Here is a 27091-nt window from a genome sequence, read left to right on the forward strand (position 1 = left end):
TCCATCAGCGTCCCTCTTTCCTTCCTTCCTCCAAAGAGCCAGGTGCCTGCTAGAGTGCTCCACAGACTGAGGGGAAAAGGACACCAGTGCCCTTGCCAGGCAGCTTCCCAGGACAGGGCCTCCGGGGGGTCCCCCAGCCCGGCCCCAGCCCAGAGGAGCCCCCGCCAGCCCTGCAAGGGGGTCCGCCCCAGAGAAGGGCGCACGCTGCTGTGTGTCTCCCCTCTCCTCACACACTAACGCACGTCTGCTGCTGGAGCTCCCGCTGCACAAACCCCGGGTGCTCCCTCCAGCTGCCAGGTCGAGAGCCCAGAGCAGCCCCCTCTCAGACCCCGGGCGCTGGCCATGGCTCTGCACGGTCTGTGCAGGACGACTCTGCGGCTGCATGCACCCCTCTCTCCACACGGCCATCCCCCCGCACCCCACACACCACGGCGGTGTGACAGGGACGGGGGCCTGAACCAGTGGGGCCCGGGGGGTGGGGGCAGCCCACAAGAAAGCCAAGTTCTCCAGGTCCTTTTCATGACCAGATTCAGGACAAAACTTGAACACTTCTAACCACGGCAGCCGACGCTCGATGCTTTCCTGGATGCGCAGGCCCGACAGGGGCAGCAATGCTTCCGGGGCCTGGGGCCTGGGTCCCCCCAAATGGCCCTGACCGCGCTTGCTGTGACCCGCACCATCCCAGCACCATCCCGCTGCGCTGTGCGTCGTCTGCATCTCACCTACTGCGGGCACCAAGTCACTGCAGCTGCGAGGAGGCCCCGAGCCGAGTCCTCGAGCGGCAGCTAGGCGGAGGCGGACGATGACCACATCAGGCCCAGCGCGGAGCACACACCAGGGAAGGCGGGGGGCGGGGGGCTGGCCCCTCCACTAAGAACCAGATTAAAAGGCACCGTAGGGCTGTGTGAGCAGCTGAGACCCTGTGGAGAGCCTGTGGCGTGGACAATTAGAGTCGCTGCCAGGTGTGGAAATTCACGGGGGTTAACCTCACAAAATGCCCCGAACGCCTCTCCCCACAGCAAGAGCTGTAGCTGCCGTCCAGGATCCTCCGTTCTCTCTCCACCCTTGGTAACAGGACCCTGGATTTATTGACAGCTGCGGCATACCAGCGGCCAGACCACACTTCCCAGCCTCCCTTGCAATAGGGGTGGCTGTGTGACTAAATTCTGACCAAGGAGATATGAGCACAGCATGAAAGACAGCTGGAGTTGGGGGCTTTAATTCTCCATCCTCCCTGCTGGAATGCAGGTGTGACGGCTCGTGCTCCAGCATCTTGTCCAGTGTGTGAGGAGGCCTTGGAGACAAAGGCCACCACCAGCAAGCGGAGCACAAATAGCTCATGCAAGTCCCTGAGCATCATCCACAGCCCTGGGCAGCCTGCCCCCTACCTTTTCCATGAGTATTAACTTCTATCTCATTAAACTACTCTCATGCAAACTGCTCTATCTCATGCAAACTACTGTCGTTTGAATTTTTCAAATTTATGAGGCCAAAAATACAAGGCTAGCTGAATTTGACAAATTAGGGCAAATAAACTTGTAAATTACCCACAAAGTAAACTTACAAATCTATTAAGAGCCAAGATTCAGAGTCAGTATGAATGTTTTGGAAACACCCACTGCAAAGAGATGGATAAATAAGGGTTTAGGCCGATCACCACCAGGAGAAGAGAATGTCCACAGCATCACAGGACTTCGGACGAGATCCACCCAAGGATCAGAGGATGAGAAAGGCCCGGGGTGCCGACGAAGCAGTCAACACCTTTACCAAAAATGTCTCCATTTATGGTAAGAAGGACAGTGGCTTTCTAAAAATCACTATGGTTTTGGAAAAGTCATGCCCTGCCAGCCAAATTCTCACTTAAATCTTTCCTTGTTTTAAGAATTCAAAGTGGCTCATTGCATTCATAATCCAGATTTTATAAAGCATGAGATGAAATAAATGTTTTTATAATTCACAGTTTCACTTCTCAAGAGGAGTTCTTACGCCTGCTGTGTAACTGGACCCGTTTTGAGTGGATTTACTTTAAAGGGCTCCCTGCCTGCACTAACGCGCTCTCCCGGCAGAGGCCTGCCAGCTCTCGGTCTCTGGCTCAGGTCTCCGCAGCGCGGGCCGGTTGGCAGCAGCTTTGCTCCCCAGGCTCCTCTCTTCTCGAGGTCGAGGGCTGTGCTCGCTCCACGCGGACGGGAACACCCGGGGGCGCAGGAAGCAGCCCTGCCCGCTTCTCACTGTGAACCCACGCTGAAGCCACGCCTGGCCGCACGGAGGGATTCTGCGTGCCAGGCACCGGCTACGTCCCTCACGCATCTTCTGGTGGCAGAACAGCCCCAAGATGCCTGTGTCCTCCTCCCGGGAACCTGTGCCCACAGGGGGCTACGGGGCACAGGGTCTCAGGTTGCTGAGCGCTGACCTCAAGAGGGGTGGTGGGTCTCCTGGTTGTTGGGCGGGCATGGAGTGACCACAGGGCCTCAAGTGTGGAAGAGCAGGGAGCAAGAACCAGGAATGACAGCGCGGCAAGGATGCTGACCTCGCTGGCTTCAAGGTGGAGGAGGGGCCAGGGAGGTCCGTGATTCCCGCAGCCGGAAAGGCAGGAGGGGGTTTTCCCTGGAGCCTCCAGAAGGAAGCAGCCCTGTGAGACTCGTGTCAGACTTCTGACTCCCGGACTGTCAGCCTGTGCCTACAGCAGCAATGAGGAGGGCGCGCCTTCCCTCTCCTGCGCATCCTCGAGGTCACACAGACCTACACTCTGCTCCACCGGACACGCGGGGCTGGGCCTCAGAGAGCTGCACCCCTGCCGTGGCTGCACCACGGCCTGGCTGAGAGTCAAATACTGTCCGTCTGTCAGACAGAGACCACGGCCCCTCCAGGGTGCTGGCAAGCAGAACCCACTCACCCCCGAGCTGGCAGCAGAGGGACAGGGCTGGAGACCAGGCGGTTCTGGCCAGAGAAGGGGCCTGTGCGGCCTCGGGTGCCGGGAGAGGACGCGAGGCCTCGACAGGCCCAGCTAAGCTGCAGGAGAGACACTGTGCTTGGCCATCCCCAGCGTGAACGGGGACGGAGGCCAGTCAGGGAGCCGTGCAGAAGGACGGAACGTGGCCTGGGCAGGGCCAGCTGCACGTGGTAATGGAAGCAATAACTAGGAGCTGCTACAGGAGCAGCCTCAGGGCGGCCACTGGTCACAGGCGGTGGTGGGAGGGAGGGAGGAGCAGTGGACTGCGGACTTCAATCCAAGGGCTGACAGGTCGCAGCAGCACTGACCAAAGTGGGAAGGAGAAAAGAGGCCAGTCTGAGGGAGGAAGAGAGACAAGAGAGGAAAGGAGGAAGAAGGTGCGGTCGGAAGCGCCTCCAGCACCCGCCCTCAGCCTGCAGGCCCGACTGCCTCCTTCACCCCGGGACCGCCCTCACACCCCCTTCACCCTCCTTCACCCCCGACTGCCCTCCAACCCCCTTCACCCGCCGACTGCCCGCAGGCCTCCTTCACCCTGGACCGCCCTCACACCCCCTTCACCCCTCACCTCCTTCACCCCCCGACTGCCCTCCCTCCTCCTTCACCCCCCGAGCTCCCCACCCCTTCACCCCGGGACCGCCTGCTTTAGGGAAGCTGGGCAGGCACCACAGACAACACGCCCACCACACAGATGAAGGTTAAGCTCCTCTTTTGATGTTTCTTTGGGAAAAACAAAACAATGTATCTTCCCTTCAGGCAAAACATCAAAATAAAACACTGGGCAGAGCACAGGGTGAAGATTTAGCAGTTAAAACAGCGGTAGGGCTCCGACCACCCTTGGGCAAAGACGGTTTCTCCAGGAGTGACCGCACAGCATCCCGTGTAGACACTTCCTTGGGATCCACACTCACCTTCACGAGGTCTCAACCGCGGCAGTGTTAATAGCCAAACTTGGAGCCTAGGTACCTGCGTTTCCATCCAGGTCCCCCCACTAAAGAGCTGGCCTGGATGAGTCCCCCTCATTCCAGGCCTCGCTGTCACAGAACGAGGCGATGCCTATGACTCTTGGCCCCGCAACAAGCCAGGATCCTCCGACAACACTACTGCAAAACCCTTGTTTGCTCCCGGCTCACGAAAGGGAGTTAGTGCCTCTCGGGATCCACGTTGAACCTGGCGGACGGGGGTGTCTCCCTGAGTGTGGGCCTGGACACGCACGGTGGCATGAGGAATGACTCAGAGAGTGTGGGTGAGGACACGGCAGCCGCAAGCACTGGGTGCCAACCCGGGCGGCTCCCACGTCACCAACGGTGGGCCTGCCCTTGAACTTGAGAGCATGCTACCCGCTGAGGTGGCACCTGACAACCGCCAACACAGCCTCCTGACAGCTTTTCCACCTCACCCTGCAGCGTCGCACTGAGACAGGTGCGTGCACACCGAGGGTCCCGAGAGGCTGCGCATGCAGCCGCCAGTCACGCAGCTGTCCTGGCGGCCCAGCCCGGGCTCAGGGGAACTGTGCGGCGGAGTCCGAGGCCACAGGAGTGACTGGCCAAGCCCGCCTCCCGAGCTGCAGAGCCAGCTGCGTGACTTCCACGGAGCGCAACGTCCCTGGAAGACGTCCTCACAAAACCAGGTCCAGACGGCAGGTTTTGGGGACAGATGTGGAAAAAATGAATTTTATTATCATGGCACTCAAACCAGAGAGAAACAAATTCACCTATAATTTGAAAAAAACAAGTCTGAGAAAACAAGTATGACGATAACATGTTTCTTTCTCTTTCAAATATATTTTTAATCAGTGCCATCGGTCAGAACAGATCTGTGCCTTTGTCAGAGGGAAAAACAGAACTGGTGTCGCTCTCAGCTTCCACTTCCAACTCCTCTAAAAATTACTTTACAACTTCCAACAAACTGCACCCTGTCGGGGTGAGAATTCACGAGTACACGCACCAGGTTTGCAGTGAAATCACTGGGCTGTCACGACCACTGAGGAGGCCCAGAGCGTTTCCAACATCCAACACCAACCCGCAAACCACGGCCAGCTTCGCGCGAACAGAAACGGCTCCCAAGTCTGACCTTAGAAAAACAAGGGGAAAACGAAGCATGAAGAAATCGGGACAGCAGCCAGCACTGCTGGAGCAGAATAACCTGGGAAGTGTCTGGAATGTTCTGGCCCAGCTACTTGGAATCTCAAGAAACAGGCCATAAGCATCAGCTTCTTAAAAGGCTGTTTTGTGCCTAAATAACAAAGGCAGACGTTCAGCATTTCTCAAAACGTGTTTAATGGGTTTTTGCAGAGGCTGAGCCCACTGGCAAGGACAAGGTGTAATTTATGGGGCCTGGCCTGTCCCTGCAGACTCCTAGGGTTAAAAAGACAGATATGTAGGTGCAGGGGCCACAGACAGAATCTGTCTCTCGCTCAAGGCCCCCCCAGAGGAGCTGCTGGCCTGGGCACTGGGGACCTGCCGGGCTGGCCATGGGCGGTGCTGGCCCTGGTCTCACCAGCATCTGCAGCCCGGGCAGAGCCGACTATGGAGGAGCACAACCGGTTAAGCAACAATTTAGAGAACCCAGCACCTGCGGCCAGCTGGCTTGAGGACTCCAGCAGTGACAGCTCAAGTGGGAAAGGGCCCAGCAGAGAAGGCCGTGGTGGTTGTAGCGGGCAGTGGGAGCAGGAGCCCCTCCTCCTGGGGGAGCGAGTGGAGAGAACCTCCAGAGCAAGGAGCTGGGCTGGGCCCGCGAGGGTGGGGGCACCTCGTCACACTTCTCAACGGACCTCCAAAGTCACAGAGAGAAGAGTGTGTGCATGTCTGTGTGTATGTGCACGTGGGGTGTGTGGCCCACTGAGTCTGTGTCTGAGTGTGTGTGTGCATCTGTGCGTCTGCGTGTGTGCTGGGGGCTGCTGCCAACACAGGGGGGCAGATGGGCAGCAGCTACCATCCTGAAGGTCACAGCCAAGGTGTCACCCCTCAGCCAAGGACCTGCTTTGCAGAAGCAAGTCACTAGGGGGATGAGGTCCCCCACCCCCGCCCTGCCCCTCCTGCCGTAAGCCCGCTTCTGCCCCCACGAGACCCCTTAGGCCACCCCAATGAGGGGCAACTTGGGGGAGGGGCTTCCACGTCTGAGGGGTGCCCCTCCCCCAACTGTTCCCAGAGACCCGGGACCTTAGGGGGACAGCTGTTCTTGGTGGGGTTTAAGATGAGGCCGGCGGCAGCATGCAACTTTGAAATTGACTGCACCCTAAAACGCTCCTAGGAGGAAAATCCCTCACCACGTTGGGGCCCCCATGTCTGAGAGAGCTGGAGGCGGTGCTGGGGGGGAGATGGAGGAGAGAGACAGAGAGCGAGAGAGACAGGCGGGGGAGCACAGTGAACTGGAGCCCAGGCCAGCGTCTCGGCGCCTCTGCTGTGAAGCCCTCAGCGTGCACTCCCGGCCCTGTTGGAACATCGTTGTTTGTCTCAAATTAAACAAGGTCAGGGGATCAGGAACCACGGCCCCGGGATGTTCTTCTTGACCAACAGGCGTGGGTCAGCCCCACGGCAGGGATCTGGGGCTGTGTGGTGGTGGACGTATCTGGGGGCAGGTCAGGCTGGGAAAAGCCTTGTCCAGATCCTTTCCGGAAGCAAAGGGTGATCACTGACATAGTGGCCAGCGTCTGGGACCCGTCTGCCTCGTGGGATTTAAGCAGGAAGGTGACTGCTGGGCTAGCCTGGCGAGAGCTGGCAGAAGAACTCAGGAGAATCCCCCACAGACACCTGGGGGACCATGCCCAGGGCAGTCTGAATGAGGAGCCACAGGAGCAGCCGGACTCTGCCGATGAGGGACAGGCAACTAGCCGCGGCAGCTCCAGGGGCCTGGGACACTCCCCGGGGGCCTGAAAGGACTTGGGGGACCACCTGCCCCCAGGAGGGAAGCCGGGGCTGGATACCTGGGGGCAGAGAGGCAGCCCAGCCTCCCTTCCCAGCACTGCTGAGTGACACCGAGAGCCACCTGCTGAAAAGGGCGGGGTCTGAGGCCAAGTGCCCTCCTCCTAGAACAAGAAGGATGCCCTGACTTGGCAGGGAGACCCCAAAGCAAAAGCAGCACACGGTGAGGCCTCCCAATTCCAGGAAGGGGTGTGCAGCTCAGAAAGCCAGCTCCAGATGTCCAAGCCCAGCCAGCTCTGCCTGGGGCTTCCTCTACCAGGGGCCCCAGAGCCCCAGGAATCGGAACAGAGCCAGCACTGCCCTCTCTGCCAGCAGGAAAGACCAGTGTCCTACACCCCTCACCGAGGGCAGAGGCAGCCCGGGCAGGAGGGACTACAACTGAGGCACACACATGCAGAAAGGAGGACCGCTTCCGAGCCCTGACCCTGGGGCTGCAAGGGAGAGGCAGGACGGAGCAGTCACAGAGGCGGCCCGGAGGGGAGGACTAGATTTCCTGCAGAACCCCCGTAAGATGGTCGTGGGACCAAGCCCAAGAAACGCTGAGACTCCAACCAGGCCCATAAGTCCTAACACCAAACTTAACTCTAACCCTGACCTAACCCTAACCCTAACCCAGATGCTGACCCTAACCATAACCCTAACCCTGACCCTGACCATAACCCAAGCCTGACCATAATCCTAACCCTAAACCTAACCCTGACCATAACTGTAATCTTGACCCTGACCCTAACCCTAACCTAACCCTGACGCTAACCCTAACCCTAACCCATAATCCTGATCCTAACCATGACCAGAGAAGAGCTGGGACTCAAACCAGCTCCATAACTCCTAACCCTAACCTCTAACCTCTAACCCCTAACCATGACCCTAACCATTAACCACTAACCCTAACTCATAACTCTAACCTCTAACCCTATTTCTAATCCTAATCATTAAGTTTAACCCTAACCCTGAGCCCAACACTAACCCTAACCCCAACCCTAACTTCTAACCCTATCTCTAATCCTAATCATTAAGTTTAACCCTAACCCTGAGCCCAACACTAAGCCTAACCCCAATCCTAACTTCTAACCCTATCTCTAATCCTAATCCTTAACTCTAACCTCTAAGCTTAATCCCTAACCCCAGCACTAACTCTAACCCTAACCCTAATCCTAACCCTAACCAGAGCAGAGCTGGGACTCAAACCAGTTCCATAATTCCTAACTTTACCCTTAACCCTACGTCCTAACTCTAACCCTAACCTCTAACCCTAACCCCTACCTCTAACACCTAACCCTAACCCTAAACTGTAATCCTTAACATTAACCTCGACCCAGACTCGGCTCTTCCCAGCTGTCCACACTGCCTCTCAAGGAAAAGAAAAACAAGCCAAGGGCTAAATCCAGATGACAGAACAAACGGTCTACACAACAGTCTATACAACGGTCTACACAACAGTCCACACAACAGTCCACAACGGTCTACACAACAGTCTACACAACAGTCCACACAACAGTCCACAACGGTCTACACAACGGTCTACACAACAGTCCACACAACAGTCCACAACAGTCTACACAACGGTCTACACAACAGTCCACACAACAGTCCACAACGGTCTACACAACGGTCTACACAACAGTCCACAATGGTCTACACAACGGTCTACACAACAGTCCACAACAGTCTACACAACAGTCCACAACGGCTACACAACAGTCCACAACTGTCTACACAACGGTCTACACAACAGTCCACAACAGTCTACATAACGGTTTACACAACAGTCCACAAAAGTCTACACAACAGTCTACACAACAGTCCACAACGGCTACACAACAGTCCACAACTGTCTACACAACGGTCTACACAACAGTCCACAACAGTCTACACAACAGTCTACATAACGGTCTACACAACAGTCCACAACAGTCTCCACAACAGTCCACAACGGCTACACAACAGTCCACAACAGTCTACACAACGGTCTACATAACGGTTTACACAACAGTCCACACAACAGTCCACACAACAGTCCACAACTGTCTACACAACAGTCCACACAACAGTCCACACAACAGTCCACAACGGTCTACACAACAGTCCACACAACAGTCCACAACGGTCTACACAATGGTCTACACAACAGTCCACACAACAGTCCACAATGGTCTACACAACGGTCTACACAACAGTCCACACAACAGTCTACAACGGTCTACACAACAGTCTACACAACGGTCTACACAACAGTCCACACAACAGTCCACAACGGTCTACACAACAGTCTACACAACAGTCCACAACGGCTACACAACAGTACACAACTGTCTACACAATGGTCTACACAACAGTCCACAACAGTCTACATAACGGTTTACACAACAGTCCACAAAAGTCTACACAACAGTCCACACAACAGTCCACAACAGTCTACACAACAGTCCACACAACAGTCCACAACGGTCTACACAACAGTCTATACAACTGTCCACAATGGTCTACACAACAGTCCACAACTGTCTACCCAACGGTCTACACAACGGTCTACACAACAGTCCAAGACCATCCACACAACCGTCTACACAAGATGCAAGGTGCAGACAAACACGAAGGGCTTGCAGTCCAGTTGCCCACGAGGGAAGGAAGAAGTGGGACGATCTGGGGAGCTGATAAAGGAGGAGATGTCATCACTATTTGGGGCTGGGGGCTGGGAAACAGAATGCGAATTCTAGAAAGTTATGGGGCTCTGATATGAAAAGGAGTTTACAAACTCCCGATGGGGCTGACGGTGAGCGGGGACGCCCCCAGCAACTGGCCGTGCCTTGGACTGGAGAGGACCAGGACATGGAGGGGACGTGGGATGCCCCTGCACAGACATGCAGGACAGATCCTGGGATCATGAGCATCTCTTCCTTTTCTGTCTTCATTTCACAAACTTGTAAATGAAGCTATAAAATTAAAACATGAAAACAGTTAAAATCAGAGAGGGGACTAATGCTCCAGGAAGAGCTACTCAGTGGTTAGTGCACAGTCTGTCCAGGCAGTGAGGAAAAGCCGGGTGGGGGCCTTTCCGTCCTGGGTGGGCAAGGACCGGCTGGGTGGGTGGTGGCCTTGTTGCTCTCAACTCTCGTCACCAGCAAGCCCCATCCCACACTCTGTACAAGCAACATTTCGACTCCGGCTCGGGGCTAGAGAGCATGGCACCTGTCACAACGGCATGGCTGGGCAGTGACCCTGGTGGCCAGGCCAGCCCTCCACCAGGACCTTCAGAAATCCTCTGCAGAGGCACAAGGCACTGGCCACCAGTGTTCATCAGGAAGGAAAGGAGAAAACGAGGGCCAGAGAGGCCCAGGAAGCTGCTCAGCACAGCAAGACAGAACTGTGTTTCACTGTGACCGGGGAGGACCTGGTCACAGCCCATCCACGGCAGCCGCAGCTGCGCCAAGGACACACGGCAGCGGCCAGCGCTCCAGAGCTTGCTTCGGAGAGGGGCCCTAAAAGCATTGCCAGGTCAGCCGACCAGAAACACAGCCACAGGAAAAGCCTATGTGGGCCACACAGGACTTTGCTCACTGCATGGAAACGTATTTCATCCTAGAACAATTCTTTCAAAGAAAAACTCTGGTAGAACCAGAAACAGCTGTGAAATCACCCTAACCTCAAGGTACAGAGAGACCCAGCCGAAGTCCACCCCATTTCTGTCACGCCTGTTTCCCAGAGTCATTTGCCCTGGGACAGACACACATGCAGGGTCCCACAGGTCCCACCCACCGCGGATGTCCTTAAGACGCTCTCCCCTCCCTCAAGATTCACAGCTCCCCCGCGGACGCCGGGTCCACACCTGGGCCGCGCGCCACATTCTCCAAGGACATTATTGACAGAAGCGTGTCCTGCGCCAGCCGCTCCCAGAAGGGCGCCGGCCTTCCCTGCTGTCGCCCAGACATCCCCGCCCACCCCACGGACACCTTGGGGCGCTCCTCCTGCGCTCAGACCGCGATCCAGCTCTCACGCCTTCCAGCTGCTCCAGACTGGACCAGGGAGCGGGGGCAGCGCACCCCTCACCTCTGATCCAGCCGCGGGGGAGGGGAGGGAGGAAGCTGGGTTTTCGACCATTGTGTTTCGCGTACAGTTTAAAGGCGCCTCCGTTTCATTGGGGGGGGGGGGGGGAGGAGGGCGTCCTGTGCTGCGTGTTTCCTTGAAGCGCCGCCTCCCGAGACCCGCGGCGCCGGCGGGACCAAGAGGACCCCACTCAACGTCCGCCTCTGCCCCCGGCTCACGGCGCTCCTGGTCACTAGGAGAACCCGGGCTCAGAAGGCGTGGGGGAGCCCTGAGGATGCACCCGGGCTCCGGGACCTACGACCCTCCCTGCCACCGCCCTGAACGCGACGTCTCCGTAGTGCGGGTCCTGGATGTGACCTGCAGCGCGGTCCCCACACGAGGGACCGGCGCGGACTCTGGGAAGGGAAGTCTGAGGAGCTCAGGGACCCGGGGGCCCCGCGCGCGCGCTGATGGGCGTCCCCATAATGCGGCGCCGCAGGGACAGCGCCGCGGGGACCCGGCTGCCCGCGCGCCGCACCGCGGTCCCGCCCCGCTGCGGAGCGCCCGGCGCCGCGCGCACGCCTCCCCGCGCCCCAGGCCCCGCGCTCACCGTCTCGGGGTCGTTCTCGAACACCTCCCGGGCCTCCTCCTGGCTGCACAGCTCCTCGATGCACTCCCTCTCCAGGTGGCCCTGCTTGGCCTCCTCGAAGACTTGGTAGGCGCGGCGCTGCCTGGGTCGCAGGAACTGCGCCGCCTCGCGCGCCCGCAGCATCACGGCTGCCGGGGGCCGGCGGGAGGACGCGGCGGGGAGCAGCGGGGAGAGAGCGGGGACACGCCGTCAACGCGGCCCCGCAGCTCCGTCCTCCCAGCCGCGGGCCCGGGGACGCTGCGGCGGCGGCGGCGGGGCCGGGGCGCACAGGGCCAGGGCCGGGGCCGGGGCCGGGGCGGGGGCGAGCACCGGCGCGCCCCTTACCCCCGGAGGTGCGGGGACTTTTTCGGGGGTCCCCGGCCCAGCCCGCGCCGCGGCCCCGCGGTACTCACTGTGCGCGGACTCGGAGGCCAGCAGGAGCAGCAGCAGCAGGGCGGCGGCGGGCCCGGGCGGCGGCATGGCGGGCCGGGGACGGGGGCCGGGGCCGGGAGCCGGGAGCGCGCGCGGTCAGAGCGCCCGGGAGGCCGTGGCGAGGCGCGGGCGCCGCGGGGCGGTGGCTCCGGTCATCCTGGGCAGGCGGCTCTGAAGGTCACATCCCCGCGGCAGCCGCAGCGGCACCTCGGCCGGCGCTCGGGCGGGCCTGGGCGGGGCGCGCGGCGGGGGCGGGGCGCGGCGGGGCGGGGGCGCGGCCGGGGGCGGGAGCGGTCCGGGCGGGGCGCGCGGCGGGCAGGACTGGCCCCCAGCCCGCGCCCGCCGCCCTGTGCGGCGCTCAGCCGGTTTTCGCCGGGAGATGAAAGACTGGTCTCAAGGGACTCAGGTCATCGGGACGTGGCGACCCCACACGCTGGCTGCTTAGACCAGCGCGTCCTGGAGGAGTTTCTCCCAAGTCGGCGATTGAGTTTATTTAATGGGGATGCGGCACAGCGTGACCAGGTACGATGCGACCTTTACCGGATTTAAACCTCTCTCCGACCCACAACCCAAATCTTCCACATCTTCTGTGGCTTCTTCATTCCGGGGACATTTCTCAAGACTTAAAACCTACCCAAAAACGATAAACTGAGGTCAACCCGAATCCCAGTGGGTTAGTGAGATTAAATTATTTCCTTTTGTAATCTCTGTTTTCCATAATGATGACATTGAAAACCTTGAGGTTTCCCAGTAGATATTTAAGCTGAAAGCAACATTGTGCTGTTCTCAGAGACTAAGACGTTCTGTCTCTCCTCCCGGAATATTTCGCAAAGTCACAGGCAGAAAACACACAAACAAACAAAACCAAGACAGCCGACCACCGCGGGGCGAGCAGGCCGCGCGGCAGGGGGCCCTGGACGCGCGCCCTCTGAGGAATCCTGCTCTGGAAACCCCGCACCCCAAAAGAAAGATGAAAAGGGACGAGTCACCTCCTCCCTCAGCGCCTCGTCATTTGGCTTGTGGGCTCAGCGCTGGGAGTCTGCGCCTCAGTTTCTCCTCCCCTTCTGTAGTGGGAGAATGAAGTGTCATTACTGGCAGATTCTTTGAGGCCCTAGGTTTGAAGATGGGGTTAATGAGCATTAATATGGTAAATTCGGGGAAATGAATGTTCCTGAGGACGATCTTCAAAGAGCACTAACAGTTTAATAGATCGGGCATCTGCACCTGTGTCTGGACTGGAGTGCTGGGTGCCCTGGTCAGCTGGCAGTGATGAAGCGTACTGAAAACACAGTGACGCTCAGAAAGAACATACATGATGTTAATTGTCCTGCTCGTTCTTAAGGAAAAGCACTGGTTTAAAAAATCAGGATGGAGCGGTAAATTCTTTAGTCGATATTTACACAGATCTTTAATTGATTAACGTCACTTCTGTTATTCCCAGTGTTCTAAGCCAGCGGCCCGTGGACAGTCTTTGGGAAGTGGGTGAGCTCATGGGAACTGGTTGCAGTTGTTTTCTGCGTTCTTGGTGTGCGTTTCGAGAAGAGTTCATAGAGCTCTTGCAATTCTCAAAGTTCGATCCGAGTAAGACCTGGCATTCTGGCCTCTACACATCCCTCTGGGAGGGTGCAGACCCCATGCGTCAGTTGACCAGACACCGGCGTGGCTCCACTGGACTGGGCCTTTCAGGTCCCCTGATCTGTTGGCTGGGTCCTCACTCTCAACCATTCTGCTGAGCTGGTACCCTGATCATGGACACACCTCCCTCTGTGTGGAGACTCAGCTTAATAAAACGCACTCACATTCACTTGCTCATTTTGTTTTGATAAATGCAGGTTGCAGAAAACAAATATGGGGAGCAATGGAGGGTGTCTGACGCCAGCTAACTCCAAAATGTTCAACCTAGTTACCAGTGCAGAAAATTTGCTTGAAAGCAGAGATGGGAAATAGATAAGAAACGATTTGGGTAATGTGTTCCAAAATTGGAAAGAGTCGTCAGGCACTATTATACCCTGCAATAGCAATGGTGAATTGGACGGTTCCCCCACAGGAGGGGCAGGTTAGACCCACGGCAATGGATGCTTTCTACGGACAGTCAACCAGTCTGTGGTCAGGAGGTGGAAAGCCGGTGGCTCCTCTTTCTGGGGATAAACTGGGATGAAAGTGTGGAGGTACAGTGGGAGTGGGGGTATAGGAAATTAGGTGTTAGTGGGAAAATGAAAGTTCTGCATCCCCCTTCTGTCATCACTTCTGTGGGTGATGATTTCAAGGCAAGAAGACCATTCATTGATGTATCCACTCAATAAATCCACTCGCTGTTTTGTCTTAAAAGACACTGTGCTGGGTGCTGACCAAATCAATCATATTTAGTTTTTGTTTGGTTTTTAAACAGCTTTATTGTGGTGTAATGGAAATACAATAAATTGTACACAGGTTTCAGTGTATCTGTGACATATGTATATACCTGTGAAACCATCACCACAATCAAGTTAGGGACATACCCATCACTCAAAAACATTTCCACATGCCCTTTGGTAATTCCTCCCTTCCCCACTCCATCCCACATCCCTGGGCAAAACCACTGACCAGCTGTCTGTCACTATAGAATAGTTTGCATTTTCTGGAATTTTACATAAAGGAATCATACAATATGTGCACATTTTTGTGGGTTCTTTCACTCAGCATATTTATTTTCAGATTCATATACATTGTTGCATGTGTCAATAGGTATATCCTTTCTATTGCTCAGTAGTGTTCCATTGTATGGATATGCCACAATTTGATTACCATTCACCTGTTGATGGACATCTGGCTTGTTTCCAGCTGTGGGCTGTCATAAATCAAGCTGCGATGAGCATTCCTGTACAAGTTGTTGTGTGCACATGGCTTTCATTTCTCTTGGGGAAATATCTAAGAGCAGAATGACTGGACCGTATGCCAGATATTTAACTCTTTCAGAGACCGACAAACTGTTTTTCAAAATGATTTACCATTTTACATTCCCACCAGCCGTGTGTGAGCGTCCCAGTTGCTCCATCTTCCCACACTGGCTGTGGTTACTCTGCTTAGTTTTAGCCGTTCTGGTGGGTGTATTGTGGTATCACACTTTGGCTTGGTTTTGCATTTTCCTAGTAGCTAATGATGCTGAGCAAATTTTAATGTGCTTATTGCCATCCAGATATGCTCTTTGGGGAATGGTCTGTTTAAATTTTCTTATTTTTTTTCTTTTACTTGGGATGTTTGGTTTCTAATTATTGAGTTATTTATTGAATTGTAAGAGATCTTTAAATATTCTGGATGTATGTCCTTTCAGAGTTGTGCTCACTAATGCTCTTTTCGTTTTTTTTTTTTAAAGATTGGCACCTGAGCTAAGATCTGTTGCCAGTCTTCTTTGTTTTCCTTCTTTTTCTTCTCTGCAAAGTCCCCCAGTACATAGTTGTACATTCTAGTTGTGAGTATCTCTAGTCGTGCCATGTGGGACGCAGCCTCAGCATGGCTTGATGAGCGATGCCATGTCCGTGCCCAGGATCCAAACCAGCGAAACCCTGGGCCGCCAAAGTGGAGCACGTGAGCTTAACAACTCGGCCACAGGCTGGCCTCTGCTCTGTTCGTTGTTTTCAGTCCTTTTCTCTCTGTTTTATTTTGATAGTTTCTCTTGCTATGCCTTCAGTTCCCTAATCGAACCTTTTGCAATGTCACATCTGCTGTTCATTCCGTCCAGTGTATTCCTCGTCCAGACACTTTATTTTGATTAGAGGCCAGGGGTTGGCCTGAAACTTTTTGGGCAGAACCGAGATAGAGTCAGGGCCAAAGTCTCAGCTCTGAGGCAAAGCCCTTGCAGCGCTCTGTCCCGGGCCTGTGAGTGTGGCCCTCGGGCCTGGGCCCTCACAGCCCTTCAGCTGGTTCTCTCCCCAGCCTTGGGAGTTTCTTTCCAACGTGGTGATGATTTCCCTGAAGACCTGAGGGTCCCTCTGCACAGCCCCCACGTTCTTTCTCTGACCGGCCCTCACCCCGGGTCTGCGCCCGCCTCAGGGAGTTGTCCCAGGGATCTGCCTGGGTGTCCGCTCCGTACATGGTGACCTCAGCTCTCTCTCCAGGCAGCATCGGGGCAGTCCCACGGCCCACCTCCTTTGTTTCCTGTCCCCCAGGGTTGCCTGACAGCCAGTGTCTTGAAAACTGTCACTTCATATATTTGTCTGGCGCTCAGCTGTTTCAGGCAGGAGGAGTCTGGTCCGTGTTACTCTACCTTGTCCAGAGCAGAAGTCCCCAGTCATGTTTTAATGAAGGTTTTTGTTTCAAACCACGTTTTGCAACTACAGGTAGGTCTTGAAGCCAATTTATTATTTTGTTAACCAGCAGCCTTTTAATGATGCAGAAGAGAATAGAGGATACCGAGTTTATTACACGTGAGTTCTTCATTTCCGCTATAGCTATTTTGTGAGTGTGTACTGGGTCATGATGTAAAATGTATTTATAACTGTGGGTTGTGGTCAAAAAACTTGAAAAACACTGCATGGCATGCTGAATGAAGCGGGTCAGAAACCATTAAACCATTTTCCTGTTGCAGAAAACTCCTCCAGGGCCTTCCCCGAGGACAACCGCTTGTCCTGGTTTTCCAGGAGCGTTCCCAGGCTTAAAATAAAAAGTCCAGGGTCCCAGGACACTCTCAGCTGGGCACACAAAGATGGTTGCTCACCCCTCCCTGCCCCACTGGGGGTCCCTTTGCAGCCTGTGTCCTTCAAGCATTGGTGCCAAACGTCCACACCTAAGTGGTTCTATGGAATGCTGTAGGGATCTTCCCTTAGAAACAACATCCCTTTCTGGGCAAGGCTGTCTTCTGTAGCCTGCTTAACCCCTGCTTAGTCTGAACGGAGAGCATCACCCCGGCCTAAGTCCTGGGCCTGAGTCCTAGTCCTGAGTCCTTGGCCTGAGTCCTGGGTCCTGAGTCCTGGGTCCTGAGTCCTGGGTCCTGAGTCCTAGTCCTGAATCCTTGGCCTGAGTCCTGAGCCCGAGTCCTGGATTCTGAGTCCTGGGTCCTGAGTCCTGGGCCTAAGTCCTGGGCCTAATACCTGGGTCCTGAGTCCTGTTCTTGAGTCCTGGGCCTGTGTCCTGGTCCTGTGTCCTTGGTCTAAGTCCTGGGCCTGAGTCCTGAGCCTGAGTCCTAGATCCTGAGTCCTGGGTCCTGCATCCTCTGCTGGAGTCCTGGGTCTGAGTCCTAGGTCCTGAGTCCTAGTCTTGAGTCCTCGGCCTGAGTCCTGGACCTATTTTGTGGTCCTGAGTCCTTGTCCTGAGTTCTTGTCCTGAGTCCCAGGCCTGAGTCTCAGGCCCTGTGTCCTTCACCTAAGTCCTGGTCTGAGTCCCAGGCCGTGAGTCCTGGGCCTGTGTCCTGGGCCTGAGTCCTGGGTCCTGAGTCCTGGGCCTGTGTCCTGGGTCTGAGTCCTGGGTCCTGAGTCCTGGGTCCTGAGTCCTGGGTTCTGAGTCCTGGGCCTGGGCCTGTCAAGTTTACAGAGCAGACTGAGGGAGGGAAAGTGGCTGAAGACGGGCAGGGAGGAGGTGGGTGGTGGAGGGGAGGGACTTCGAGCCACATGGATAGGGTTCGCGTCCTCCACTCAGTGTGAGTTTTGGCAAGTCACTTCTTCTCCACCCCAAATTTCCTCCTCTTCAAATAGTGTGGCACTTCCTAACTCCTGATGTGTAGTATGACAATTCAGTGAGACCATGAGAGGGAACTCCTTGGAAGCTGTGACTGACCACCGGGTCCTGCTGCAGCTGCACAGCCTCCACGCCTGACTCCCTGGGAGTGTTAGAAGAAAGGGGGCAACAATCTGTGTTGAGCGTGACTGTTGCTGCTCCTAACCAGGTGTTGGTTCAGTCCAGAAACCATCCCCCACTCAGGTCCAGCACAAGAGAGCTGCGATGGTCAGTCCTGGGAGCTGAGGATGGCGGGCAGGGCGTGTGTGTAGGGGACAGGCGGTGGTGCCCCTGCCCAGGACCGGGGGTCGTCTGGGCATCCAGCAAGCCCTGTGACCTTCAGGTCTGAGGGAGCCCGAGAGCCAGGATGACCTAGGCAGCATCGTAGAGCATAAACACGTGGCCCGGTGGCCCCACTGTGCCTGTGTTTGGGACAGAGCGGGAGCCCCGTAAAGCCACTGCCCAGGAGAGGCTCTGGGAGGTGTGATTTCCCTAGTTCAGGGGTAATCGGGTCAGTTTGGCTGCAGGTGCAGATGCCCAACGGAGAGGGGCCTATGCTGCAAACAGGAACCTGTTGGTGTGGGTAACAGGAGTCTGGGCTGCGCTGACCGTGGGTTCCGGCAAAGCCTGGACACCGGTGTCCCCTCCCTGGGATCTGCTCTCCTGCTCCTGGAGTGGCGCGACTGCTCCAGCTGGCAGCCTCCTCACGCCTGGTGATCCCAGAGGAAGCGCGCGTGGTTCGCGGGTCCACAGGTCTCCCTCGGAATCCTGGGATGGGTCTGTGCTCCCACCCGTGAGCTGTGGCCACGTGTGCGCGGCTCTGCCTGGAAACGTGCAGTGCAGTGGCAGCCCCGCGGGCGGGTGGCGCTCCGAGGAGGGAAAGCCGCTGACAAAAGCAGACAGAACGCAGCCGCCCTTATCTGGAAGAACCGTGTTCTGTTTTGGAGGCGTAGATAAGTATACCGTGTATGAAAGTTATGTTTTCAGAGCTTCCGGAACAATAGCTTTTTTCAGAACATTTTTTCCCTTCTGGCTGATAAAACTATTTGTTTGAAAGATCTGTAAGTCGGCTTAGAAGGATACTTTAGCTGACGTTATCTTGTGGGTTCAACAGGCCCTTTGCTGCAACTGCCACTCGATAGGCTCACAGACTCTCCTCTGGGGCTGGACCTCAGCTCCCGGGCGGCTGCGGGCTCCCTAGGGAGGCGTTGACCCCCCCCCCCCCCCAGGCATCGCCACGTAACTACAGGTGGACTTTTAATTTTATTATTGTGACAAAGATGTCTATTTCACAAAACCTACTAGAAAATGTTCTTCTTTTTGTATCCCTTAGCATCCCAAATAAATCTGGTTAGCTAGGTAACTCCCAGCACACTTCAGGGGGCTTTGAAACTGAAGTAAAGTTGCCGCGGCAACGGCTGGACGGCTGCTTTTGTTACTGGTTCCTTATCAGCCTGGCTCTCAGAAGGCCTGGGAGGGTCAGCTCCGGTCTCTGCGGGGTGTGAGGGCCGCCTGGCTGGAGCAGGGCTGGTCCGGGCCAGACCAGGAAGGCGTGGGCTCACGGCCGGTGGTGGGTCCGTGCCATAGAGGTGGTCAGGAGGCGGGAGGACCTCGGAGCAGGGCAGGGCGGGAGCCGAGCCTGCAGGCGCCCCCAGGCCTCACGCATGTGAAGTGGGCCCAGAACGTCCGGGTGTGTGTGTGTGTGTGTGTGTGTGTGTGTGTCCGTGTGTGTGTGTGTCCGTGTGTGTGTGTGTGTGTGGTTCCCCTCACCCTCCGGCCCCCATCGTCCACCTTTGCGGCTCCCAGGGGTCCAGCTCAATGCCAGCCATCTGTCCAGTGGCCTTGAGCTGAAATAGTGCAACTTCCAGTGCTTTTCAGCCTGCTGGGTGACGACATTTGAAGCCAGGGCCATCCTAGAGTGTCAGAGATGCACAGCTGCCAAACCTCTGCCTGGGCAGGCTGGCTGTGTAAGACCCCTGATGGGGTTCCAGCGGCCTCTGTCTCTGCCTTGGGGGTCTGCCAGTTACAGCGATGACAATGACCCTTAGGAAAGTGGCTGTTACTGTCTCGTGGTATCAGGAGGGCTGGGCAAGGCCGCAGGCGGGAGCGGGCCCTCAGCCGCCCCCTGCGCTCTGCCTGGAGCGACATCTGCACTGGACAGCCCTGTGTGGGTGCCATCTGCACCCCCGGTTTGTCTTGTTCTCTCTGATGCTGTGGAGCAGGTGGGAAAGAGCGGGATTCTCCCCTGACAGACGGGAAGACTGAGACCCCCGGACTCTGTGCCCGGTCGCCAGTCCACCCCACAGAGCCAGCCACCGCACTCAGACTTCTCGTTTCATTATCGACCACGAGCTCTGCCACCAGCAGATCCCTGACCTCAGGTGACCCTGGTCCTGGGGCCGTGACCCCAACGGCTTTCTCTGGTTTCTGATATTTATTCCTCCTGCACGTTTCAGCCTCATGGAACCGTGGTGCCCTTGGCCCCACAGTGGGGCTGGTGAATGGGCAGGAGGGGGCGTGGGGAGTCCACCCTCCCCCCATCTCTCCCTGTAGAATGGATGGCAGAACCTCCGTCCCAGCCATCCTGAGAGTGACAGAGGGGCTGCAGGGGGAGCCCGGGAGGCCCACAGTGTGTCGGTCGTCAGCACTGCTGTCCGTTCTCACTGTTGCCGCACGCGGGTCTGTCCGCGGGTCTGTCTGGACGGTTTAGGACTTTGTTGCTGTGATGATAAAATGTAACCGGCGCTGGGTTTCTAGGGTAAACCTCAGTCTGGGCTCTGAGAGAAGTTCTCTTGCAGCCTAACATCAGTAAAACGGGCAGAAGCGTCCGCTCAGGCCCTGGGTCTGTTCGTGGCCACGTCAGAGTGGGGGTCTCACTGGGCGACCCCCAGGCGACGCCGAGAGTCTGGGCAGTTTTTTGTCACTGGGGGTGCTGTCCGCCTCGAGTGGTCAGGCCAGAGGCTTCCCAGGAGGGGCCCCCAGAGAACCTGCGCAGCGGTCAGTGCCAAGGGGACAAGGGCGGGCTGGGGCAAGTGGGCCCAAGGGGGGCTGAGGCCATTCACACCGGGAGGCCTGGCAGAGGGCGGGTGGTGTCCTGGGAGAGCGGGATTGAGTGGGGGCCAGCGTTGCATTGCTTGTCTGGGCAGGAATGGAACCACATGGACCCTAGAGGTCAGGGTTTGGAGTGTGGGGTCGGCCGCCCAGGCTGGGATCCTGTCGCTCACTCAGAAGCCCTGGATCTGATCCACAGGGGCAGGGCCAAGCAAGCCAACCCAGATGCACTGGAGTGGCCGCCCCGTGGCCGGTCCAGAGGCGGCAGCTCTGTTGGCCAGGTGGTGGCCCATGTCTGGTCTTCCCCTCCTGACTCTGTTGTTTGCTTCCTTCTATTTTCTCCTTTTCTGTTCCTCCGACGCCTCTGCTCGCTCCCTATTTAACGTGCGTTGCAATTTCTGCCCAGCTCCCATGGCCACCAGCTTCCCTCCATCTGTGCCGACACCTCCCAGGGCTCCATCCTCCCGCCTGTGTTTGTCTTTGCAGTGGGATTGGATATTTCCGCCCAGCAGGGCAATCGCGTTTCAACACGGAACCCGCCAGTCGACTGAGAGCAGCCGCAGGGTCTCTGATGCCGACAAGCTTTGTGTGGCCGAGTGAGGCCCCTCCCTGGCCCCAGAGGCGGGTGCAACCAGTGTGGCCTGCGTACCTGCTCTCATGGCCAAGGCTAGATCAGAGGAGGGAGAACCTTGGCAAAGACCCTCGGCACGAGCTGCCCGCATCCCTCCCAGGAGGGGCCAGCCAGCTCCACCGTGGAGCAGGACACTTGGGAGCTTGGCTCATGCCGTGTTTGGTCTGCGACGTCAAGGAGCAGGGGCTGCTTCCAAGGACAGGAAGCCCCATGCTGCCCCCACCCGCCCAGCATGCACTCGCGTCCTTCTTCCCAGACCCGAGACTGTGCTCACGGGTGACAGCAGGAAACACGGAGGAACCTGGGAGCAGACGATGTCTGGGGACCCTTCTCACCGAGGTTCTGGGGAGAGGACGGCCACGTCCGCACGAGACACAGAGCAGTCGTCTGGACGTAGGACACACATGGGGGCTTCTTAATGATGTTCTGGGGGCCCGGACCCCGCCCGGTGCCGGCTCCTGCAGAGGTGGCTTTGTTCTGGAAGCCACAGAGGAAGTCACGTAGCTGGGGAGTGGGCTGCAGTGCTCAGCCGGGTCCGTGCTCCCAGGGGACGTGGGCATCCTCGCAGTTGAGATCCACATCCTCGCAGTGAGGCGCTCAGCTCTTCAAGTTATGACTGTGGCCTGTGACCTGGATGCTTCAGACTGGGCAAAAACTGGAAAACACACACGCACATACACACACATGTGCACACGCACGTGCACACACACCTTGCACGTGTGCGTCAGCAGGACAGAGCTGGGTTGGTCCTGAGCCAGGCATCTGGCTGGAGCCGCTGCTCACAGCTGACGCGTCCAGGGCTCTCGGCCATGGCCCTTGGCCGGCTCTGCTCTCCCTCTTGGCCCTTCTGCGTCTCAGGCGCTCAAGGGAGTGGGTGAGGTGTCGGGAGAGGAGCTGAGGACATGGGTGCTGGGAAGCCCTGGGTCGGCCGTACTGACCGGCATCCCTCCTGGGGACACAGAGGCGTTCGTGGTCTGTGGTGACCCTTGGGGGCCGGGCAGAGTGTGGAAGTCATTTCCGCTGTCACCATGAGCAGGGAGGTCACTGGCACTTAGGGGAAGGAGCCGGGGGTTCTGAGCACCCTGCTGGAGCCGAGAGTCCCACACAGACTGTGCCACGTGACTGTCGCCTGTGCCTCTGTTGATACACTCAGGAACAGGAGAGCAGGGCCGTGAGGGCCGTGTTCCCAGCTGGGTGTTTGGGCGATCCGTGGATGGCTGTGGGGCCTGCTCTGGTCTGGACAGGACCGTCCCTCCAGCCCTGAGCTTGACTGTGACCCCGTGCCCCAGGCCCGAGCTTGACCATGACCCCGTGCCCTAGGCCCGAGCTTGACCGTGACCCCATTTTCCAGGCCTGAGAAGAGCCTCTGGGTTGGCCCTCACTGCCTGCCTGTGAGAGGCACGTGTTGGGGGCCGGGCCTCCTGCACCCCCGCCATCAGGGATCCGCGGCTCAGGTTTCTCTGAGGCTCTGGAGGAAGGAAGGAGGCTGGCCGCCCACAGGGAAGTGCTGGAAGCCGAGGCCTGCGCGTGTGGTGTGGCGGGCGGTTTCACCCGGACAGGCCAGCGCAGGGCAGCGCCTAGGACCAGTTTCCAAAGCAGCTGGCGGCTTTCACGGAGCCCGAGGACCTGCACACCCCGGGAGGGCCTTTCTGATGACAAGCTGGAGCAGGTGCTTCTCAGGGCAGGTCACCGCGGCCCCGCCCTGGGCGGCTGGGAAAGGAGGCAGCGAGCGCAGCCCCGCATCGGCGGGCCTGATGCGCCCGAGCTATGGCGGCTGAGCCCTGTGTGTGCGGGAAACACCACGTCCGTGACTGAGCGGGCCGTGCCCGCCGGGGACAGCAGCCTCCTGTGGAGGGGAGCTCACTTGGTACCTTCTTCCTAGATTTCTGCACCTGTTAAGTTTCACAATTAGCAAATGTTACCGTTAGAACAAGAATAATTCACGAGTGTCAGCGGCCCCTCTGAGGGGCGCTTGCCCTGGCACAAGGAGGGAGGTTTGCGGTGACTCCAAGGGCTCGAGTGAGGGGCAGAAGGCGACGGCGCGAGACCTGGGACACTGCCCCGGACCCATGGGACGGCTCCGGGGAGGCCGCCTGCTCTCGCTGATGTGCGAGCGCCACGAGGCGCTCCTGACTGTGGAGCTTGTCAAGATTGTGGGGTTTCTGGGGTGAATTATCGGACTGCTTCTGCCTGAGCCCCTCTCTCCTCTGTCACCACTGTGGGGACCTTTGAAAAGTCACGTGACTTTGTTTACTGACTTAGAAAACTATGCCGTGACCGTCTTCCCTGCCAACAGCCTCTGGAGACCGAGATGGCTCCGTTTTCACAAAAGGAATCGGGAGGCCACGGACTTTCCTGGAGAAAACCCTAAACGCACTTCTGAGCCCAAACCCGGGAGCGTAAGGAGCCCGGGTGAGGGGTGTTGTCGTCCTCCTGGTCTCTCTGGGAGAAGGGGCTCCAGCTCTGCCCGGCCTTGGAGGGGCCGCGCTGCGCCCTGGGTGTCTGGGACCAGGAGGCGGGCCGCCTGCGGGGTCAACCGGGGCGCACGGTGGAGCGCGGCGTCGCTCACCCGGACTGGCGTGACCAGGAGTCCGTGTGTCATTTCAGGCTGGCCTGACAGAAACGAGGTCCCAATAACAGGAGACTGAGGAGCCCCTGACGCGCTCAGACGCCTCCCCTGTTTGATGCGGGGGGGACGGTTCTCAGCGACACGACACCAGCGGATGGGCCGATGGGCCGTGGCGGGGCGGGCTCAGAGCTCACCTCCTCTCTCCTCGTCTGGTCTGGTGCGGGGGTGGGCCTTCCTGCAGCCCCTCCCTGCTTCCCCCACCCCCGAGGTGCCCAGGGCAGCTGAGCGGGCAGCAGAGAGGATGGGGTCGAGTGCTGGTGTCTGACTGCCTTTCGTGGCTGCCTTAGGGAGCGAGACGTGGTGGGGAAGGTGGTCTCAGACAATGGGGTCACCTGCAGGCTCGGCTCGAGCACACTGGCAGTGCGGACAGGACTGCAGCCCGGGTGGTGATGCCGTGGAAGGTGAGCGAAGCTTTTGAGAAGGTATTGAGTGAACCATGGTGCGCGTCTCCTGCTGGGGGCTGAAGTTTGGGGAGCCCTAGGGCTTCAAACAAGCTGATGAGCTTTGCTTTAATTAATTAAAAGAACTAATTTGACATGGAGCTTGAAGAGGTCTAGAAATGTTAGCCTGGAGAATATCCAGAACACTCATAGCAGCTGATTGAGCCTTTGGAGTTGACCCAGCTGTTCTAACACACGGAGTTGGTTTCTAACCAACAAGCCAGTCCAGTGACAGCACCTAGGGCACCCTCGGGAGACCTGACCCCCATGTCAGCGTGGCCAGCCAGGCTCCCGTCCTTAGGAAGGGGGTCCACAATGTGTGTGTCAGTGTCCTGGGGCCGCCGTAACAAAGAGCCACAAACCAGGGGGCTTAAAACAACTGGGATTTATCCTCTCACAGTTCTGGAGCCCACAAGTCCAAAATCAAGGTGCCACAGGGCTGCACTCCCTCCGGAGGCTCCAGGAGAGAGTCATTCCTGCCTCTTCCAGCCCCGGGAGTTTGCGTGCAGTCCGGGGTTCCTGGACGCGTAACTTCAGTCTCCGCCTCTGCCTTCAAGGTGTTCTCTCTCTGTGTCTCTCCTCTTCTAACAGGACACCTGTCACATTGGAACAGGCTGCCCTCTTCCAGTGTGACCTCATGCTACTGGTCACATCTGCAAGGACCCCATTTGCAAATAAGGTCACAATCTGAGATCTGGGGGCCAGGCCTTCAGCATGTGAATTTGGGGACACAGTCAGCCCGTAACAGTGGGTAATGGGACAGCGGAGCCCGAGACGCCTCCCAGAGGCTTGGCTTGAAGGTGAGATTCAGGCTGTGGGTTTCCTGATGACACGGAGCCGGGAGGGACCCGTCTCTGAAGCTGCTGCCCCGAGCCGCCCTCAGGGACGGTGGCTCTGCCTCAGGGAGATGACAAAGTACAGTTTTAAAATTTCAAAAGCTGACTTTCACGCAAGTACAGAACGAACCGGTGTCAGAGATTTATTGACTCATTAATGAAGGAACCAGAAAGTTGATAAAGCTGGTTCCAAGGGTGATCGAGGGGACCAGGCGTTCACAGGCTTTAAAGAGGAAAATGAGAGCAAGGTCGCTGGATCAGACAGAACGGGAGAGTGTCCTGCAAGGTGACTAAGTACGTTTAATATGTATCTGCCAAGTTACATTTTAATGTATTTGTATTAATAAATAAAGAAGCATTATTTTAGTTATTAACGATTGATAATTTACAATAACATTCACCGTGAATGTTTATTTAATAGTAATAATAATATTGATTTATTAATATTATTTAATATTAATAACATGCCATTTATTGACAATTATATGGTTATTTTAAACAATTCAATGTTTCAATATTTACATATTTATCAATATTGTATATTGAACACATGTGTACCTTTTGAAGTTATCTTTGCTCATGGGCAGCAGTTATTGGCCTCTCTCCTGGAGGAGCTCTGTGCCTGAATGAGTGACCTGGAGTCTGAGTCTGATTCACGGTAAAGGCAGCGTGAGCCTGGCGCTGTGCCGAGGTGGCGGCGTGGGCCCGGTGGGCTTGGGGAAGGATGCCCGTGTGACGATGGAGGGACCCGCTGCGTGCTCGCTGGCCTTGTCTTCGAGTTTGGGAAGAGACCCTCGTACGTCTCAGATGGCTTCTGAATCTTCTCACAACGTAGGCTGTTATCAGTTACCGTCTAATCCGTGTCCTGTACTAGTGGCGGAATCGATGGTTCTGGACAAGAAAGACTGTCCGCGGGCTGAATTCCTTCACGACGAGATTTACCAATTTCAGGACTTAGTTGGGAGTCTGCTTAGTGAGCTCAGGCCACCTGAGCGTGGAGGTGCCTCCCAGGCCCCACGCGTGTTCACTAAGGGTCTATGTGTTGGGCAACTCGTTATTTGGCGCTTAGAGAATAAGGGAAGTCTTGTTGAAATTCCTGTTTGGGAGCCAAGAGCAGACACTCAGACTGTTGCATCTACAAGACAAATTCCAGGTACAGCAAATAAATCTGGTCAAGTTCTTAGAACTGACAGTGAGGGTCGACACCCCTCTCTTACACTGCTGTTTACGATGTGCCAGTGGGATTTGCTTTGTGGGTGTGCAGGCACCTCAGACCTCGAGGTGGGGCCTTCCGAGAGTCGTGCAAGCAGGTGCCAGTCATCCTCACTCCCCCGGGGAGATCGCTCCGGTCCAGCTGTCACACACACGGCCTGTCTAAGGTGGAGGGCAAAGCCGTGCCCCTCGGATCTATTTCTCTGCTTGGAACCTGTTACCAGACTCTTGCGGTCTGGAAGTGGAAGCGACTCCAGAGTACAGGCTGGCATCTCCTGCTTTCTTCAAGGCGGAGCTGAGAAAGCGTGTCGGCCCTCGTCCCTGACACGGTCCTCAGCGACAATGCTCGGGAATTAAGTCAGCCCCCACCCCCTGCAGCTCGTGACATCCGAGGCTGCAGTCTTCCTGTCTGCATACGTGGGAGGTCTCCCCAGGAGCTGAGCAGAGACCAGAGCTGGCCAGTAGCTGGAATCTGCTTCCAGCGCTGTTGGGGTTACTAGGCCTTAAACAACCAGCATCCAGCTAACCAGCCCGGGATGAGTGAGCAGCGGCCACTGGGACTCCGCGAGGGTCTGGACACAGCAGGCGCCGTGAGGACGTGCATGTGAAGAGAAGGCGGCTCCTGGATGCAGGGCTTCCTCCTGCCCCAGT

General features: G+C 57.0%; 1 protein-coding gene across 2 annotated transcripts in view; it reads right to left on the minus strand.

The window, feature by feature from the left end:
• GAS6 (growth arrest specific 6) overlaps positions 1-12211 on the minus strand; it is a 42350-nt gene extending 30139 nt beyond the window's left edge. Inside the window, exons 1-2 of one of the 2 annotated variants that reach the window (XM_023621923.2) lie at positions 11935-12211; positions 11504-11670 (exon numbers count right to left, since the gene is read on the minus strand). In XM_023621923.2, coding sequence (XP_023477691.2) covers positions 11504-11670; positions 11935-12001 — 234 coding nt within the window. In that variant the 5' untranslated portion in view covers positions 12002-12211. The remainder of the gene's footprint in view (positions 1-11503; positions 11671-11934) is intronic. The other variant, XM_070240543.1, reaches the window with a different exon arrangement.
• Positions 12212-27091: the final 14880 nt, after the last annotated feature.

The sequence above is a fragment of the Equus caballus genome, chromosome 17, assembly GCF_041296265.1.
Source record: "Equus caballus isolate H_3958 breed thoroughbred chromosome 17, TB-T2T, whole genome shotgun sequence".
Taxonomy (NCBI): domain Eukaryota; kingdom Metazoa; phylum Chordata; class Mammalia; order Perissodactyla; family Equidae; genus Equus; species Equus caballus.